The sequence below is a fragment of the Eulemur rufifrons genome, chromosome 9 (genome assembly GCF_041146395.1).
Source record: "Eulemur rufifrons isolate Redbay chromosome 9, OSU_ERuf_1, whole genome shotgun sequence".
NCBI classification, from domain to species: domain Eukaryota; kingdom Metazoa; phylum Chordata; class Mammalia; order Primates; family Lemuridae; genus Eulemur; species Eulemur rufifrons.
Window position 1 is genome coordinate 46,842,221 of NC_090991.1, and position 18,673 is coordinate 46,860,893.

At 31.7% G+C, this 18,673-nt stretch overlaps 1 protein-coding gene across 1 annotated transcript in view; it reads right to left on the reverse strand.

Annotated features, from left to right (window-relative positions):
• Nucleotides 1-252: 252 nt before the first annotated feature.
• ABCA5 (ATP binding cassette subfamily A member 5) overlaps nucleotides 253-18,673 on the reverse strand; it is a 79,421-nt gene continuing 61,000 nt past the window's right edge. The window contains exons 24-40 of the mRNA XM_069481658.1: nucleotides 18,325-18,438; nucleotides 14,518-14,688; nucleotides 13,437-13,550; nucleotides 12,894-13,028; nucleotides 12,114-12,194; nucleotides 11,497-11,588; nucleotides 8,094-8,220; nucleotides 7,663-7,780; nucleotides 7,469-7,560; nucleotides 6,131-6,306; nucleotides 5,590-5,665; nucleotides 5,370-5,464; nucleotides 4,142-4,261; nucleotides 2,793-2,942; nucleotides 2,315-2,394; nucleotides 994-1,049; nucleotides 253-378 (exon numbers count right to left, since the gene is read on the reverse strand). Of these exons, the coding sequence (XP_069337759.1) occupies nucleotides 271-378; nucleotides 994-1,049; nucleotides 2,315-2,394; nucleotides 2,793-2,942; nucleotides 4,142-4,261; nucleotides 5,370-5,464; nucleotides 5,590-5,665; nucleotides 6,131-6,306; nucleotides 7,469-7,560; nucleotides 7,663-7,780; nucleotides 8,094-8,220; nucleotides 11,497-11,588; nucleotides 12,114-12,194; nucleotides 12,894-13,028; nucleotides 13,437-13,550; nucleotides 14,518-14,688; nucleotides 18,325-18,438 (1,905 nt within the window). The 3' untranslated portion in view covers nucleotides 253-270. The remainder of the gene's footprint in view (nucleotides 379-993; nucleotides 1,050-2,314; nucleotides 2,395-2,792; nucleotides 2,943-4,141; nucleotides 4,262-5,369; nucleotides 5,465-5,589; nucleotides 5,666-6,130; nucleotides 6,307-7,468; nucleotides 7,561-7,662; nucleotides 7,781-8,093; nucleotides 8,221-11,496; nucleotides 11,589-12,113; nucleotides 12,195-12,893; nucleotides 13,029-13,436; nucleotides 13,551-14,517; nucleotides 14,689-18,324; nucleotides 18,439-18,673) is intronic.

Sequence of the window (18,673 nt, forward strand, 5' to 3'; positions counted from 1 at the left end):
AATTCAGAAGCACTGTTTTTGAAAGGTACAGATGACATACAGACTACAGTTCAGTGTATTTCAAATACAAACATGCAGGTCCCCTTAATTATACATAAATTTTATTTAAAGAAAAGCAAAACACAACCACAGCATTTCAATTAAGAAGGTTAAAAAACTCCCAAGTGCTTTCATGGTTCTCCAGTTACCATTCAAATAGTAAACTTTTAAACCAAAGTTAAAATAAAAGAAGAAGAAATGAGTTCAATGGGCAAACTGAACAATACAAATTCAAAATACTACTCTGTCTTCTTGTGTTCTTTCCCACCAAAGTGTGCTGTTTAAAGTTCCACAAGTATTATCTTCTTCCTCCTGTTCTTTAGTGAGTTCTACGAAAACCTAGACAAAAGGAAATAAATGAATATGGTATTCTGTCTCTGTTATCTCAAAGAACTTTTAACTAAATCAGAAATGGTATAAGCTGTATCTTATCTACATTAATAAGTATTAAAAGCTTTATTGATAATAATATTCAAATAAGTTATATCTATTAATTATATGCAAAGATAGATTCTATTTTAGAGAATAGATGTTTTTAAATAATGACTCATAAATATTTAAACAATGTAATTTCAGATATACTAATATGAAATACCACTATCATGACTTAGTTTCTTTACCAAGCTGAAAAGGCTGAGCTATTCAAAATAAACAAATAGCAATTAGCTTGATTTAATCATTCTGTATTATAAACATGTATCAAAACATCACATTGTACCCTATAAATGTATACAAATGATCTGTCAATTAAAATATTAATTTTAAAAATAAAAGTATAAAAACAAAATTAACAAATGAACCTAAAGTTGTTTAAAATTTTACAAAATTTAAGATTATTCTATAACAATTTGTCTCTGGTTTACAACCTCTCCCACGCTCCAATATAAACTTAAACAACTAAAATTAGATCCTTTCTTTTATAAAATAATTTTTAAAAATTTAACTTTATAGTACCTGTTCCAATGTTGCTTGAGAAAAGCTATATTCTTCAATGGCAAAAGTATGTTTAGCTATTAAAATATAAAAACAGTATTTTACTTATCGATTTTTTTTTAAATAAAATGATAATAACTACTAAGGTGGCTAACAATCTGTTTTTTTTTCTCTGTAATCAACTCATTTGAAGCTGCCAAAACATGTTACTTTTCCCATCTTACTTCCTTTGTCTTCCCCACATGCACAGTTCTTCTTACAGCCCTAAGCACTGTTTAATGTTACTTGTCTTATTTTACCTTTTCTAATTATCTCCTCCTTCCCCTCCTCTAACTTTTTTCCTTGTTATTCTTTTCTTTCATGTTTTCTTTTGATCCCTGCTCTCTATCTCCCATCCTCCAACTTCACTATAGCTTACTTTTGCCTCTTGAACTAGATTCTAGATATTGGTCATAATCTCTAGAAACTTTTCTACAGTTATTTCAGATTCTTTTGTAATCTAATCTAATATCAAATCTCATTCCTTTAATTCTCCGTAGTTACTTCAGGTGTTCTCTTTAATCATAAAGAAATCATGAGGAAAAGAGAAACTTCACTTGACTATGTGAACACATGTATTACAGGCACAAAAATAATTAGTGCTCTTAGCTCAAAAAAACCCCATAAAAAACATTAACCAGTAGCTGTGATGAGGCTATGTGGAGTATCAAGAAATCTTTCTGTATTTAATATTCACATAAAGAATGATCATAAAAATCCTATAGTTATTTTGAAAAGTATCAATAATAATAAACCTTATATATAAATACAGGTTGTTTCACAGTTTATAAATGCCATAAAATAACCTGTATATGAACATTTGACCCATTCAAGGACTTACCTTTCTCTACTGTCACAGCATATATATTTATCCTACCTACCACTTATTTTTAAAATGTCAAGATTCAATAAGCTTCCTTAAAACTCTGGGGAATGCCCACCCTCCTGCACTAAGAATTCTCTCTCCTGCTGCCACTGGAGTCTTAACAGTGTTGCTACTTCTATAGCCCATAATGAAATAAGGATTCAAGAAACTCAATGCTCCTGTTGCTGGACTGAACTGCAGAGAGATAATTAAACTGACTTTTCTCATAGATGCAATTTGATAAACTGTGTCAATGCCCACTACAGACTGTAAAGGTTTACACTATAATACAGCTAATCTATAAAATCCCTACAGCATTAGTATTTATCTTTACCTTACACCAATATCTTATTTACCACTGAGCCTGCAGTTTTAAACTTTTTAAATAAAATTATTTCATAACCAAGAGCTACCATACCATGTTTTCCGAACACTTACCTTCTTCCAGCTTAGAAAAGGATTGTGAAAGGGACTGAACATCTTCCTTAGGAATTTTATAGGCCAAAATAGAAGAAAAACTGAAAAAAAGATAAAATATAGAAAAACTAAAAAATTACTGTGTTCTAAAATTCAAAATTAAATTAATAATTTGTTTTGATATTTAAATAAAAATAGTTTGAAATGATAAAATATTTCCATGCACAATGAAATAACTCTATCATTACTACTGAATAAGAACTTTAAAAATTTAAATACTACTGAATACCGAAAGATCAAACACTAAGACAGATCTAAAACTCCAGCCATCAGACTTCATTAGTCCAATATTGGTGATAATATAGATATTTTAATTTAAGATATATATGTATATATAACCTATGAATGAAAAAATAATTTTTCTCTTAATCTTTAATATAATAAACTTTTATGATTATTGCTCTATAAAGAAATACAAATACATTTTAAAAGAGTTTACCTTTCCTGGCGGCTCGCATTTGGGAAAATATACTGAATTTCTCTTTGAAGACGGTCTATTTCTAGGTTTTCTATCCAGTCCTTTAATTTAATTTCCAAAAAGTAGCCTTTTCCAAATTTACTCTTTAGATGTTGTACTGTCCCAATGCATCTGAAGTAATTGTTAAAAGAAAGCTCAGATAAAAAATGACTTGATAGTTTCAAAGAATAATTTCTCACTTAAATCCCTAACATTTTTTAAAAATATACTCTTACATTTACAGAAAGGTTGCAAAGGTAACACAGTATTCCCACACACTTCTCATCCAGTTTCAGTTTTCCTAATATTCTCATCTTCTATTACTTCTTTTTTTGGGGGGCGGGCGGGGGGGACAGAGTGTCGCTCTGTTGCCCAGGCTAGAGTGTCAGCCAGCACTCTAGCCTGGGCAACAGAGCGACACTCTGTCCCCCCTGCACGCCCCCCACCCCCCAAAAAGAAAAACTAAACTCCAGACTTTATTTGGATTTCACCAGTTTTCCACTGGTATCCATTTGCTGTTCCAGGATCTATATACCACATTGCACTTAGGTGTCAAGCCTTGGTCTCCAAAGGTAGGTAATAGTTTCTTACTCTTTCCTTCTTTTTCATGACTTTGATGGTTTTGAGAAGTACTAGTCAGACGTTTTGGTAGAATGTTCCTTGATTTGGTTTAGTCTGATGTTTTTCTCATTAGACTTGGGTTACAGATTTTGGAGAGAATACCAGACAGCTGAAGTACCCTCCTCATCACATCATATCAGGCAGTACATGATATCTATACAACATTGCTTAGTTAAGGTATTAAGAGTATTTGTCAGGTTTCTCAACTATAAAGTTTATTATTTTCCTTTCTGTACTCTATTCTTTAGAAGAGATTAGCTAAGTCCAGCCCAAACTTGGGTGGTGGGAGATTAAGCCTCCCCTCCTGGAGGGGATAATATCTACATATATTATTTGGAATTGTTCTGTAAGGAAGATTTACCTCTCCTCCCACATTTATTTATTTAATCATTTCTTTAAGTATTAATGCATACATTTGTTTTATACTTTGTTTTATAATCCAATACCTAATGCCTAACAATTTTTTAAAATAACAAGTATCATATCTAAAAATAATATTCCAAGTTACTGAAATATTAAGTCAATTCCAAATTCAAAGTAGCCAGACACATTTTAGAAAAACGTAATATATTTCCAAGTAATTCTATAGAAAGCTAACTGATTCAAAAACTCAAAAAAATTTTTTTTAACATTTAATATGTATAACTATAAGTTTTTGGAAATCTACTACCAATCTCCCTCCCTAAATGGCATGCTATTTAGACATTTACCTTAACTGTCCAGACACCATGATAGCCACTCGGTCACAGACAGCCTCTGCCTCCTCCATATAATGAGTAGTTAGAATAGCAGCCCGCTTTTTATTTTTAAATGCCGTTCGAATTGCTCTCCTATAGATCATAAATAAAATAAAAAGAGAGAAACAGGAAAACATGTTTGTTAATGAAAATATTGGGTTTTTAAAAATCCAACTATTTGGTTAATCTGGTTAATTAAAACTTACTAAATACCAGTGGCTGTGGTTATTATATCCTGCCCAACTATGATTTTCTATTCTATTTTCCCTTAGTTTTGAAAGCTTGTCAAATGGAAAGAAATTCCATGATTTCAAATGTTTATGTAGGTTAAAATTATGATAAATAATGAAATACAAAAATTGATTATCTTTTCATGTTATAACAAAAATAGACACAGAATCATAAGGAAACTTTGACATGCATCCAAACCAAACCTTATACTTTATAGACACAGAAATCAAGGCTCAAAGAATTGTTCAACTAATTAGTACTTTAAATTACAGTCACGCACCATAATGACATTTCAGTCAACAATGGACTACATATACAATGGTGGTCCCAAAAGATTATAATACTGTATTTTTACTGTACCTTTTTTAGGTTTAAATACACAAATACTTACCATTGTGATACAACTGCCTACAGTATTCAGTATAACATGCTGTATAGGTTTGTAGCCAAGGAGCAATAGGCTATACTATATAGCCTAGGTACATACTAGGCTAGACCATCTAGGTTTTTTTAAGTATACTCTCTGATGTTTGCTCAACAAGGAAATCCACTGACACATTTCTCAGAACATACCTTTGTCATTGGGCGACCCATGACTGTACTAGAAAGTGTTCTAACATAAATTCAACACATTATGATGAGAAAGGTAATTTATATGTTAAATGACTAGGAAAAAACCTTTTAAAAACTATTTGGACAGCAGGACTCTTCATTGTAATAATTACCCATATCCTTATTTCTGTTCTGGAATATATAAAATATTATGAACACTTCACATACAATATGATAAAGTTTTAAAAGAAAATCTCTAGACAACTAAATATTTAATTTTTAATTACTCTTTTATCCTTTGTATAGGATTTTAAATCAGGTTATACATATAACTAATATAAAACAATTATAATAAAAGAAACCATTCTTTTCTTCTAAAGTACGATATAATGTAATGGGTCACAAGTGTCATACTCACCACATGTGCTGTTTGGCTTTCGGATCCATACCTGTAGATGGCTCATCTAGCAGAGTAATCTGAGGATTCCCCAGCATACTTAAAGCAAAACATAACTAGATATAAAGAAAAGGAGGAGAGAGATAAGATTAATAAGTCTTCATTATGAAGACTTCTATCAAGACAGTATCAGGTACTAAGCTATCAATGAAATGTAGATGTATTTGTTTAATGAAAGTACCTTTCGCTTGATTCCTGCAGGTAGTTTCTTTATAGTTTTATGAAGATATTCTTTTAAATCAAGTGCATTTGTTATTCTGCAAAATGGACAATACAAAATGAGTGTACTATGATATACAAATATAAATACAAGTATAAATTGTGTGTGATCACTGACATTGTTTTTTTCTAGCACAGTTACTCAGTTGAAGCTTATTATAATCAGGTAAGAACAAAAATCTCCAATTTACATCATTTAAACAAATTAATATCTTGATAAAATGGTTCACTTTAAATCAAAGTAAGTTTCATGACATTTATAGGTATACTCTTCTGTAATCAGAATGATAAAAACTGGCTTTTTATAGCTATCATAATTTTTTAAAGAATATATGCAATGGGTCTACACGTATGATTCTTGCTCAGGATGCAAGAACATATGAAAAAGTGATACCATCTATAAAAATTATGATGTACAAAAATGCTTGTTATGAAATTTTTAAAATACAAAATGTAAACCTTTCACCCAAGTAACAAATGGGATCTAAAGACAATTATTTTACCGGCTTACGACTTCTTTCAAGTCACTCGCACTCATTCCTTTCACAGCTCCATAAATTTCAAAATGTTCCTGCAATGTAATATCTGGCCACAGCGGGTTTATCTGAGGACAGTAACCCATACACTTAATGGAATCATCATCTTCAGTTGCCTCTGAAGAATAATCTCCTAGAAATACCTACAGAAATACAAACCAATTTTTACTATTTTTGCTTAACTTACATGTTAAGGAAGCGGCAAGTGGATTAATCCAAACCCTTTCCTACAGCCAGAGTATTTATTATCAGGTCAGATTTTTTACCCTTTTTGATGATAGGTATCTTAGAATGCAGTGACAAGTACAGAAAGAGTAATTATGATGCAGGGTTGAGAGCGAAAGCAAGCTGCAAGTTTAACTAGAATCATCAGGGGGACTCATTAGAAGGTATTTGAACCAAAGAGTTAAGTGAATCTAGTGAGTCATTTGAATTTCTAGGGGAAAGGTATCACCAAACAAAGGAATCATCTTGGGCAAAAACTCAAAGAAAAGAGTATGCCTAGTATACCAGGAAGGCAATGAGTCAGTGTGGCTGGTGTGCAGTAAGCAAGGGAGAGAGAAGCACGAAATGGGATCAAGGCAGTTTTGTGAAGTTTCCACAAAATGGTGAATGACATGCTTATAATCAAAGACTAACTGATGGCAGTGTAAAATAAAGACTAGCTCCCATATATCCTGAAGTTAATACAATTGTCTTCCATTAAGTTGGTGGACAGGCCGGGCACAGTGGCTCACGCCTATAATCCTAGCACTCTGGGAGGCCGAGGGGGGAGGATCACTCAAGGTTCAGAGTTCGAGACCAGCCTTAGCAAGAGCGAGACCCTGTCTCTACTAAAAATAGAAAGAAATTAGCTGGACAACTAAAAATACATACAAAAAATTAGCCGGGCATGGTGGCGCATGCCTGTAGTCCCAGCTACTCGGGAGGCTGAGGCAGAAGGATTGCTTAAGCCTAGGAGTTTGAGGTTGCTGTGAGCTAGGCTGACACCACAGCACTCTAGCCTGGGCAACAGAGCGACACTCTGTTTCCAAAAAAAAAAAAAAAAAAGTTAGTGGACAAATCACCCATGCATGTAAGAATTACAAAAGCAGAAATACCATCTATGTGTGTGTCTGCATGTGTGTATGAAAATTTCACCATATACATCATTTTTGCAGATAACCAAAAAGATCGTAATTCAACCAAGCTAAGAATACTAAAAACAGAAAAATTGAATGCCAAAATCCCATTTGTCATTAAAAATTTATCTTAATTAAAAATGTAAATCATATTCAACATATCTCACACCCTTATGTATCATACCTGCCCTGAAGTTGGTTCAATATCACCAACCAGAATATTAATAATTGTGCTTTTGCCTGCACCATTTGGACCCAACAGTCCCAAAATCTCTCCTAAAGGAATTGAAAGAAAAAAAATACTATTACATTCAAATCAAACTAAAAGTAGAAATTACACTTCTGGAAAACTTAAGGAAAAAATAATTAAATACCAGCCTTTTTTCACACAGAAAGAGATGTATTTAGTTGCCACTTTCTTTACTTTTCTTGAAAGAAGAAAATCTTTCTTGTCATCATATTCTTTATGCAAATTGCTGACCATAATGGATGGTTTCTAATAAGGGAAGTTGGATTTAAAAAGAAAGTTATAAAACAAATACTTATAATGAAATGACAGGCTGTACATACCTCATGTCCATATCATAAGAACTATATTTGCTAATAAGGGGGATACTGCACAAATACATATCCATTTATAACTGAAATCCTGGCTTATTCAAAAGTAAGTAGACAAAAATATTTTTTCAAAGAAACATTTTTTTCAGATTGATTCATATACAAAGAAAAATATTTTCCAGATTAATTGCCATACAATGGGAACTGACCACTTCACATTTGATATGACTTAACCATAAAGACTAAATTACCTCCTCACAACACTGGCAACTGATCAGCTCTTTGACCTTTAGTCTTTCAGCTTTGACATCTTCATCTTCATCCTCATTGTTTGGTGGTTCTAGAAATTTCCTTTTTTTAGACTTTGTTGAAAGCGTCCTAAATATACAAAGGTAATAGATTTTCAAATAATTAAAATAGTAAGAAATTCAGGTACTATACAAAGAAAAGACTGAAAAAATATACCAACATGACATCTAGGATTTTCTCTGAAAGGTGGAATTACAAGTGATATTTTTCAATGATTGACAGCATTTGGATGATGTTATCTAAATTCATTCATTTATTCAATAATATTTTTTATGACTGTATGTGTCAGGTATTCCACAGAAAGAAAGATGAAAAAACATGAACCATGTCCTTGAAGAATTTATAACCTGGGTATAAACGAATTGCCCAGAAAGAGTAGATATAGAAGGCTGAAGTCAGAACCCAAAGGAACACCATTTTTAAAGACAGGCAGAGGAAGAAGTGCTTGCAAAGGCAATTTTAAAGTAATAGTAAGAGGGGTAAAGAGGCAAAAAGGAGATGACCTTATGGAAAACAAAGGAATAGGAAAAAATTACAAGGAGGAAAAAGTTAATCATATTAAAGGCTGCATGAAGATTAATTAAATAAGCTGAGCCTATTAAACAAGGCAAAGACAAAATAATTAATAGTTATCTCACTGCAAGTAATTTTCAATGGAGAAGTAAGGGCAAAAATCAGACTGTAGGGCATTAAGGAGTGAATGAGAGGTGAGTAACTAGAGATGGAAGGTTTTTGGCTATGAAAGGAAAAAGAGATAATGGAATATGAGCTAGAGATGGATTCATGTTCAAATGAGATTTATCAGTTCTTTTATATATGGGAGAAAGGTGCTCCTCACTTCTCCCCGCCAAAATACCCAAAACACCCTATATATCAAGATCCAGAAAGGAATAATAAAGAGAGAGAAAAGAAAATTGAACAATATTTTTAAATATATAGAATAAATAAAGACTTGGATAACAGAAAGGGCCACTGCTTCCTCTAGGACTAGGAAAACATGGACAAGTTTCTGGGCATTTATAATTTATAATAATTAATTGCTTCTGTTTTCAGTGATAGATGGCAAGATCATTTACTGAGATGTAAGAAGTGAGGTGAAGTGATTTGGGGAATTTGAGGAGTACAAAGAAAGCTGGGGATAAATATTGAAAAGAAAGATAAGAAGGTGCTAACTAGAAAAATGTGATAGAGGCTACCCAACAGTATTAAAACAGGGATGAATTTATATGAGATAAATGTGTAGTACTATCAAATGGCACTGTTATTTTTTCCAGCATATAATTAGATTCATCAATAACTATAATTTTTAGTGGACAGGTCAAAGAAATATAAAAGCTGAGGATGCTGAACGGGGATTAAAGTGTTGAATCATGTGAGCAAGGCTGGATAGAGGGAAAAGTAAAAACAGCAATTAGCTGATATATTTGGAAGGATAAGAAAAACTCAAGGATATGAACCATAGGAGGAAAAGTCTAAAGGACTAATAATAGAGGCAGAAAGATGAAAAGTTCTTGGTAAGAGTTGGACATTGAAGTTTCAGATTTTACAGATGGAAGTTAAGAGCAGTGGTAGCATGGCTCTGAAGCAAACAGATGAAGTGGAGTCTAATGCAAGTAAATGAAGTAGAGGCAAAAGTCACTGGCTTGAAGAAAATCAGAAACTGAGGGGTTAAAGGGTGTTAAAAACGTTATCTATGTGGACGCTGAAATCTTCCCCAAGTTGACAGTAGAAATAAGGGCAATGAGAAGAAAGAAGAGCCAGATGGTAAAGTCCTCAATGGGTGGCGGAATATCTAGTAGTTAATAAATAACCATTATACATTTACCTATACTTTCCAATTTTCTATAGTATGTTAACATTCAGAAAATAAACAAAAAAAAGATGTGAGAAATATAAAAAGAAACTCCAAACTAATTTAGTACCAATACCTATATTTCAACAAATAATTCTTCCTTAAACTTAAAATAACCTGCAAAAACAAAATACACAGACATGAAGAAAATATTTGCAAATCATATATCTGATTAAGGGACTTGTCTCCAGAATATATAAAGAACTCTTACAACTCAATAATATGAACCCAATTTTTTAATGTGCAAAGGATTTGAACAGACATTTCTCAAAAGAGATCTAAAAATGGACAATATAGTTGGTCCAAGGGTTGTGGGTTATTGTTAAGCTTATTGTACATGTTTAAATGTACAATAAGCACATGAAAATGTGCTTAACATCATGAATCATTAGGGAAATGCAAATCAAAGCCACCTGAGAAACCATTTCACACACCTACTAGAATGGCTAAATAAAAAAGACAAACAATAACAAATATTGGCAAGGATGTGGAAAAAATAAAACCCTCAAAAATTCGTAGCAGGAATGTAAAATGGTACTACCACTTACTTTGAAAAACAGCCTGGCAATTTCTCAAAAGGTTAAATCCAGAGTTATCATATGACCCAGCAATCCCATTTCTAGGTACTCACCCAAAAGAAATGAAAATATATGTCCACATAAACACTTGTACACAAATGTTCTTAGCAACATTACTCATAACAGCCAAAAGTGAGAACAACTCATTGATAAAGATATGAAGTATAGTATATACATACAATGTAATATTATTCAGCAAGAAAACGGTAACGAAGTACTGCTACATGCTACAACATGAACTTTCCATACATTATGCTAAGTGTAAAACCATATGCTGAATGCCAATTATACTGTCCAAATCCCAACAATTTTTAAAACATTTTCTGACAAATCTGATGATATTCCAACATTGGTTGGATATTCCAACATGTCAACTGTAGTGAAAATAAATGTAAAAGTTATTAAAAAATATACTTAAGGCACTTAAAAGAATCAGTGGTTTTTGGGGGGGAGGCCTTGAGTTTTTCAAAGCATATTTCCATTGTTTCTTTCTTTAAAATGTTTTAAAATGTATTATATAAATATTTAAAACACTGGGCATGCAGTAAGCATAATGGGAAGTATATAAACGTCAATTCTCACTGTGTGCACTAATATTAATTTTGCAAAATAAATATAAGAAAAAGGGGGAAAAATTACGCTTAGTAAAGGAAGCCAGACCCCCCCCCAAAAAGACTATACATTGTCTAATTTTAGTTAATATGAAATGTTCAGAATAGGCAAATCTGATGGAGATAGAAAGTAAATTAGTGGTTACATAGAGCTGGAAGGTGGAATAGGAGAATGACTGTTAATGGGTACAAAGCTTCTTTTTGGAGTGCTGGAAATGTTCTAAAAGTATATTATGGTAATGGTTGCACAATTGTGAAAATATACTTATAAAAAAACATTAAAACTTAAAAGAAATGAACTGACCTGAAAAAGGGATCCTTTCTTATTGATCTGCCTCCATATTTTCTCTCATAGTACTGTAAGAGGAAAATCCACAGTATGCACTGTAGATAAGGCTAAAAAGAAGAACACATAACAGCTCATAACTAAATCATTTTTTCTCCTTTGCCAACAAAACCAAGTTGGCATGAAGTTCCTTATCATTACCAAGAAAATTAATCACAACTTCTTTATGCTTTCATAAAGATAATTAAAAATGAATTTTAATACAAATCAAGGTAAAATTATTTTTTAGCAAATCCTTCACATAGTTTTCTACCTCTGTAATGTTCATTTATTGTCAGCTTCATAAGATATAATCAAATACAATAGCTTATTTTTGCTTCTAAGGAAGCCAAAATTATAATTAAATGAAATTAATAATATGTAAAAAGGCTAAGTATATTAAAGTGGACATATTCAGTAAATGAAAGGTACTACCACTGAAATGCAGATTAGCGAGCATTAACTAATACACTTGACTTTTCATGCACTTTCTTTTTTATACAACCAGAAAAAAAACTAAACAGTTAAAAACATACAGCCAAACTATTCTTAATGTAACATGCTAATTCACAACGACACCTTTTGCTACTTCTTACCGATATAACAGCCATCAAAAGCTTATCCCTATCCCATGGATTGTAGGTGTCCTCATTTTTTCGTGTATTCTTCCAAGAAATCTAAGACAAATTTGAAAATGTATATGCTGTGATATGTAAAATATCTGGATTAAAATGAAAAAGTATACTTTGTTCAAATAGGTATTTTCTTACAAATAAGTTAGCTACTCATATTAATAATCTATATTTTATACTTAAATCTTCCCTGCCCCAAAATATTTCTAAGACGGTTGATAAAAATTAAACAAATTAAACTGAAGCCAAAAAAAGGGGTAGGAGATAGAGCAGTTAGTGAGTAGAATTAATCAGTCATTTTAAATCAGGAATTCATAACAATTTTTTTTTTCCTAATCACATGAAAATTTTTTTCAATTAGCCAGGCTTAAGAAACTGAATCTGTTTTTTTCTTGGAAAAAATCTCTTACACTTTATTTTCTCTCATCCCTTTATAGTACAATACCTTATTTAATCCTTGAAAAACTCCTAAAACCAAATACTGACTGAAAGCATATCACACTTCTAATTATGTACATCATCAAAGAACATGTAATGGATATAATCCTCCTCCTTTGAGAATTTATAGGGTAAAGACATGCTTGAGAAGATCACACAAAATTTTTAATTGCTACATTAATAATATTTAAATCAAGTAGAAGTAATTAACCTAACGCATTTTACTATTTTCAATAAAGGAACTAAGATCTCAAAGATTAGGCAGTATTTATGCTTTTAAAATATAAAAATATCTAACAGAACTACCTTTATAAAAGAAATCAGGCAACCTAGAAGTGGATAGATTGGAATGACTATACAAAAGGTATAATGGAGAATATTTGTAACTGTGTATCCCATAAAGAAAGTTATTTCGGTGATTGCAATGCAAGCCAACGCCGTCTAGAGAAAAAAATAAATAAATAAAAATGAGAAAACCAGTGACAAAGTGTTTCAAAATTTCACACAAACTTACTTGTAAGTTAGTGTCTCAGCATTAACTACGTTTTCAATCCTCTACTATTATAAAACAGGGAACTAGAGATGATACTTAGCCAGGCAGCATCAGTATGCTGATACCAGTTGTTTGTAGCTGGTATCCTTGCATACTAGTTGTTAAATACTTTCTATATCATCCCTGCATAGAATGGATGATGCAGAAGACAAACATACATGCAAAAAAATGCTGTCAGCTCTCTATCTAAATTCTGCACTTAAAAAAGACATGGAACATTGTTTAATATAAGTAGGAAGAGTTTATGATTTCTATATAAGCTACGAAAAGTTAAAATAATAAAAAATATGACTTACCACAGAATAGACAAATGACCAAAATTCTCTGGTATTTAAAATTTTCTTAAAGGTGAAAGAGGCAATATAAGTGAACAGAATAACTGATGGAACATAACCAATAAGGCAAAAAACCTGTAAATCAGAAATGTGTATGTTTATGTAAAAATATGAATAACTAGCAACACATGATATGAAATACTAGTCATATTAAAATATTAAGGAATAATTATTCAACTTTTATTACTCAACAAATGATTCCAAAAACAGAAACTGTAGTTACTTGAAAGGTTATTATCCACACTTCTACTAAATCAATAAAAATCATTCTTTTAACTTATTATGAATACAATACTAATATGGTCATTTAAACTGAACACAATTTATAGTTTTTTATACCAAGTAAAATACCATCTCTCATTTTGTTATAAACGGGAAGTATAGCTGGTTACAACTTTCTCTCTCTCATTCAACTATTAGCTACTATTTTAATATACAGCACTTAATATATTTCATAAAGTTTTCAGGAAAACATTTATTATTATATATGGTAGAAATTAATATATGAAGTCAGTATGATCTCTAGCAAAATTGATAAGTCCACATTCAGCAGTAATATCTCACCTAGCTCTGTTTTCTCTTTTTCCTATAAAAATCATCAATGAGAATGTCTATTAGTCTGTCATTTACATGTGAACATGAATGTGAATCCAATTCTTCCTTGGTATTTTAAGCCATATTTTAAATTATGGAATAAGAGCTTATTCTTTTGTGAAATTATGTTCAGGCATAAGAACCACCAAGAAAGACATTTTAAGGAAGGAATACATTTAAGTATTCCGAATTACACACAAGTAGGCGGTCTACGTGAAAAATAATCTGTTTCAAGAAATTATTGTGAAATAGTAGTAATCTATTGTTTTACAAAATTATACATAATGCTATAAATTGAAGTGATTATATATATTATATACAATAGATACTTGCTCTATTTTCTTTAAAAAAATTAATAACCAAATTATTCAACCATTTGCCATGTTTATAGTTTTTTAAAATAATATTTTATCTATAAATAGCATGAGTACAACTGATGTTAACTTACCACAGCAAGGAACTTTACAGCATAAAAATATAATCCATAATGAAAAGCAAATAAGCTTCCTAACATCAACATAAGAACAACAAAAAATAAGGGGATATCAACTATAGCTTGTCCAATCCAATACGCAGATGGCAAAAGACCTGAAAGTTTAAGTTGTGTATAAGCTTTGATCTAAAAAAAAAAAAAAAAAAAAGGAAAACAATTTTTGATTAAAATTTTAGACATTTATATACAAATAAAAAACTAGAAAATTATTGATTTCTTTTTTTCAATGTGTTTGCTGTTTTTAATTACAGTGTACTAAATAAATGTTGGTTTTACTATTTTTTGACTTACCTATACATTTATAACTTATATCAACTAAACAAAAAAGGTCACATTCCAGGCCTATAGGTAATAAAAGTCCTCCTCATGCTAAATATAAATTCCCTGATGGGCTCATTATTTCCAAGATGTAAAAATTTCAACCAAATTTTTAAGAATCAGAGTACAGTAGCAATATAACTGAACAGAATAACTGATGGAACATAAGCAACAAGGCAAAAACCTGTAAAGCAGAAATGTGTATGTGTAAGAAATGTAAGACTGAAATAAAGTGAAAGGTGTCACATGAGGGTTATAGCTGTGCAAACAGTGAGTAGCCAAAATATTGCTGCTTTTTTGAAAATCTGTGAAAATAGATGGAAAGATATGTTTAACAGAAAAAAAGATTCTCACTTTTAAAAATTAAACTTTCATGAAAATACTAATAAATTGCTCAGTACCCTCTGGATTTACATAGGGCTTTCATTTTAAGTGTGAAACTTTATACTCAGACAATGCATTTGAAAGCCTTTCATGTACACAGGTGTAGTACATAAATAAAAGGCATTATTTCTACCACAAATAAATAGCATTTTCATGTATTATTAATAGTAAACTTAAATGATCATAGTTTTCCTGCCTTATGCTCTCACAATTTAATTTGAAATTTTAAAACTCTTTCATAGATCCAAATACCTAACAATCTTATTCAGTTGATTTTTGTTACCTATAAAATATAAAATGTATATATATACATATATTAAAATATATATATAAATTATATGAAAGAGTTGGTCATAGAGTGAGATAAGGGATTAGTTAAGCAGAAGAGGGTAAATCAACAAAATGGGCGAGTTTTATCTTTAATGAATTATAGGAACATCTGACATAGTAAATTTGAATGTAAGTATAAAAACATAATCCAAATCAAATACAATTATTTTGGATAATTCAAGCTTTTGTCATCATACATTGCTGGTAGGAATATAAAATGAGATTTCAAATTATTGCCAATAATTTGGCAATTTCTTGTAAAATTAAACACAATACAATTCAACAATTGCACTCTTTGGCATTTAACAAAGGGGAATTAAAACTTATGTTCACACAAAAATCTGTATGCCAATGTTCACAGCAATTTACGATATCAAAAACTGAAACAATCCAGATGTTCTGCAACAGGCAAATGGTTAAACAAACTGTGGTACATCTTTACCAAGGTCTATTACTCAGCAATAAAAAGGAATGGCCTATTGATACATAGAAATTGGATGAATTTCCAAGCAATTCTGCTTCATGAAAAAAGTCAACCTCAAAAGAAAACTCCATTTTTGGAGTTTTCTCCATTTATATATGGAGAAAATGTATAAATGTGACTCTATTTGTACATTTTCGAAGTATCAAAATTACAGAAATGGAGAAAAGATTAGTGGTTGCTGGAGGTCACAGAGAGAAATGGCTATAAAACACAATGGAAGGGATCTTTTGGTGATGGAAATGTTCTGCACCTTGACTGAAACAATCAATGCCAATATTCTCATGATTTTTTTATAATTTTACAAGACGCTATCATTGGGATAAAATTGGTTAAGAAGACACAGGATCTATCATTTCTTACAACTGAGTATGAATCCACAAGTATCTCAGAACAAAAACTTTAATTATTATAAAAGGCCAGGCATAGTAGCTCGCACCTATAATATCCTAGCAGAAGGGTCGCTTGAACTCAGGACTTTGAGTTGCAGTGAGCTATGATGATGCCACTGTACTCCTAGGGTGACGGAGACAGATCCTGTCTCAAAAAAAAAAAAAAAAAAAAAAAGTTTAATAAAAAACACTGAAGGCCAGGCACAGTGGCTCATCTCATGCCTGTAATCCTAGCACTTTGGGAGGCCTAGGTGGAAGGAGTGCTTGAGGTGAGGGAGTTGGAGACCAGCCTGAACAAGAGCAAGACCCCGTATCTACAAAAAATATAATAATTAGCCAGGCATGGTTGCATGCACCTATAGTCCCAGCTACTCAGCTGAGGCAGAAGAATTGCTTGAGCCCAGGAGTTTGAGGTTGCAGTGAGCTACAATGACACCATTGCACTCTAGCTGGGGTGACAGAGAGCCTGTCTCAGAAAAAACAAAAAAACAAAGAAACAAAACAAACACTGAAGGTGAAACAAAAAAGAAAAAACATAAATGTCCAGTAAGTTTTATCTTTGAGTGGTGGGGGGATTACAAATTTTTATTTTCTTTATACTTTTCTATATTTTCTAAATCACTACAAAAAATGAATATTATTTTAAAATACAAAGACTCGTGTTACTTTTATACTAAACAAATTTATTTACAATAAAATTTTTGTTGAAATTTATTAGAATTTATTTTTATTAAAATTTATTAAATATAATGAAGCTCTTTAGTCAGCACACTCTGTAAACGAACTTAGACAAACTTGTTTCCACTGAATTAAGATCATCCATGGAGAGGATAAGAACTGATTAGAGGAGTAAGATATAATTTCCACAGAGTGGAAAAGAAGAAGGCTTTGAACAGCCAAAAGACTGTACAAGATCACTATGGGCCGGCCGGGCGCGGTGGCTCACGCCTGTAATCCTAGCACTCTGGGAGGCCGAGGCGGGTGGATCGCTCGAGGTCAGGAGTTCGAGACCAGCCTGAGCAAGAGTGAGACCCCGTCTCTACTAAAAATAGAAAGAAATTATATGGACAACTAAAATATATATATACAAAAAATTAGCCGGGCATGGTGGTGCATGCCTGTAGTCCCAGCTACTCGGGAGGCTGAGGCAGGAGGATCGCTTGAGCCCAGGAGTTTGAGGTTGCTGTGAGCTAGGCTGAAGCCACGGCACTCACTCTAGCCCGGGCAACAGAGTGAGACTCTGTCTCAAAGAAAAAAAAAAAAAAAAAAGATCACTATGGGCCTGTAGGACAATAAAAAGACAGGTTCAGAAAAGAAAGTGAAAGAATACCAAAGAATCTCTGTATATTAATACTTAGCAATTTTTCCAAGGCCCTACGGATAACAATCATTTTTCATCTGTATTTCTTTTTCAGCTACCAATGGTGTCTTTACCATTCAATACACTCTATTAAAGGTTAAATGGGAGAGGCAGGTTAGTGTGCCAGTTAAGAATATATTAATAAAGATTAGTCAGTTCCCAGATCCACCATTAAAACAAGATGAGTCAACCTGGGGAAGTTGTATGAACACAGGAACACTCCCATATTCAATTTCCTGATCTATAAAGTGGGTAATACAAAACTTACCTCATAATGTTGTAAGGATTAGAGGATTTATTTTTAAAGCATGTAACAAGTCTCAAGAAATAAATACTATTTATCACTATTATAATAAAAATTATAAATGTATTTATACTCCATTTACTTATTCCTAAAATAATTTTACTAAGACTTGCATCATGCAAATAGGTTATTTTCTATATGACATTTATTATTAGCAAACCATACCTGTAATTTTTTTTAACTGAGTCATTACCTTATGATTTTCTGCATTTTCCATGGCAAAGTAAGGTGGCATTGCAGTAACAATGATTCCAAGCAAAGTTGTTTGAAAATATAGCTCAATTTTAAAAACTATGTCAGTAATTTCCTGAAAAACAACCACAGAATAAAAAATGGAACTGAGAATCATTTTATATCATCTTAGTACATCCTAAAAGAATACCAAAACCTCAGAAAGAACACATTAGAATATCTATCCTAGGCACAGTTTCTGAAAGAACGGGTGGAAAAATAACAGGTTATAGTAGATTACACTACCAACTCTACCACTTATTAAACAGCTATTTGATTCTGAGCAAATCATTGTACTTCCATTTTCTTAT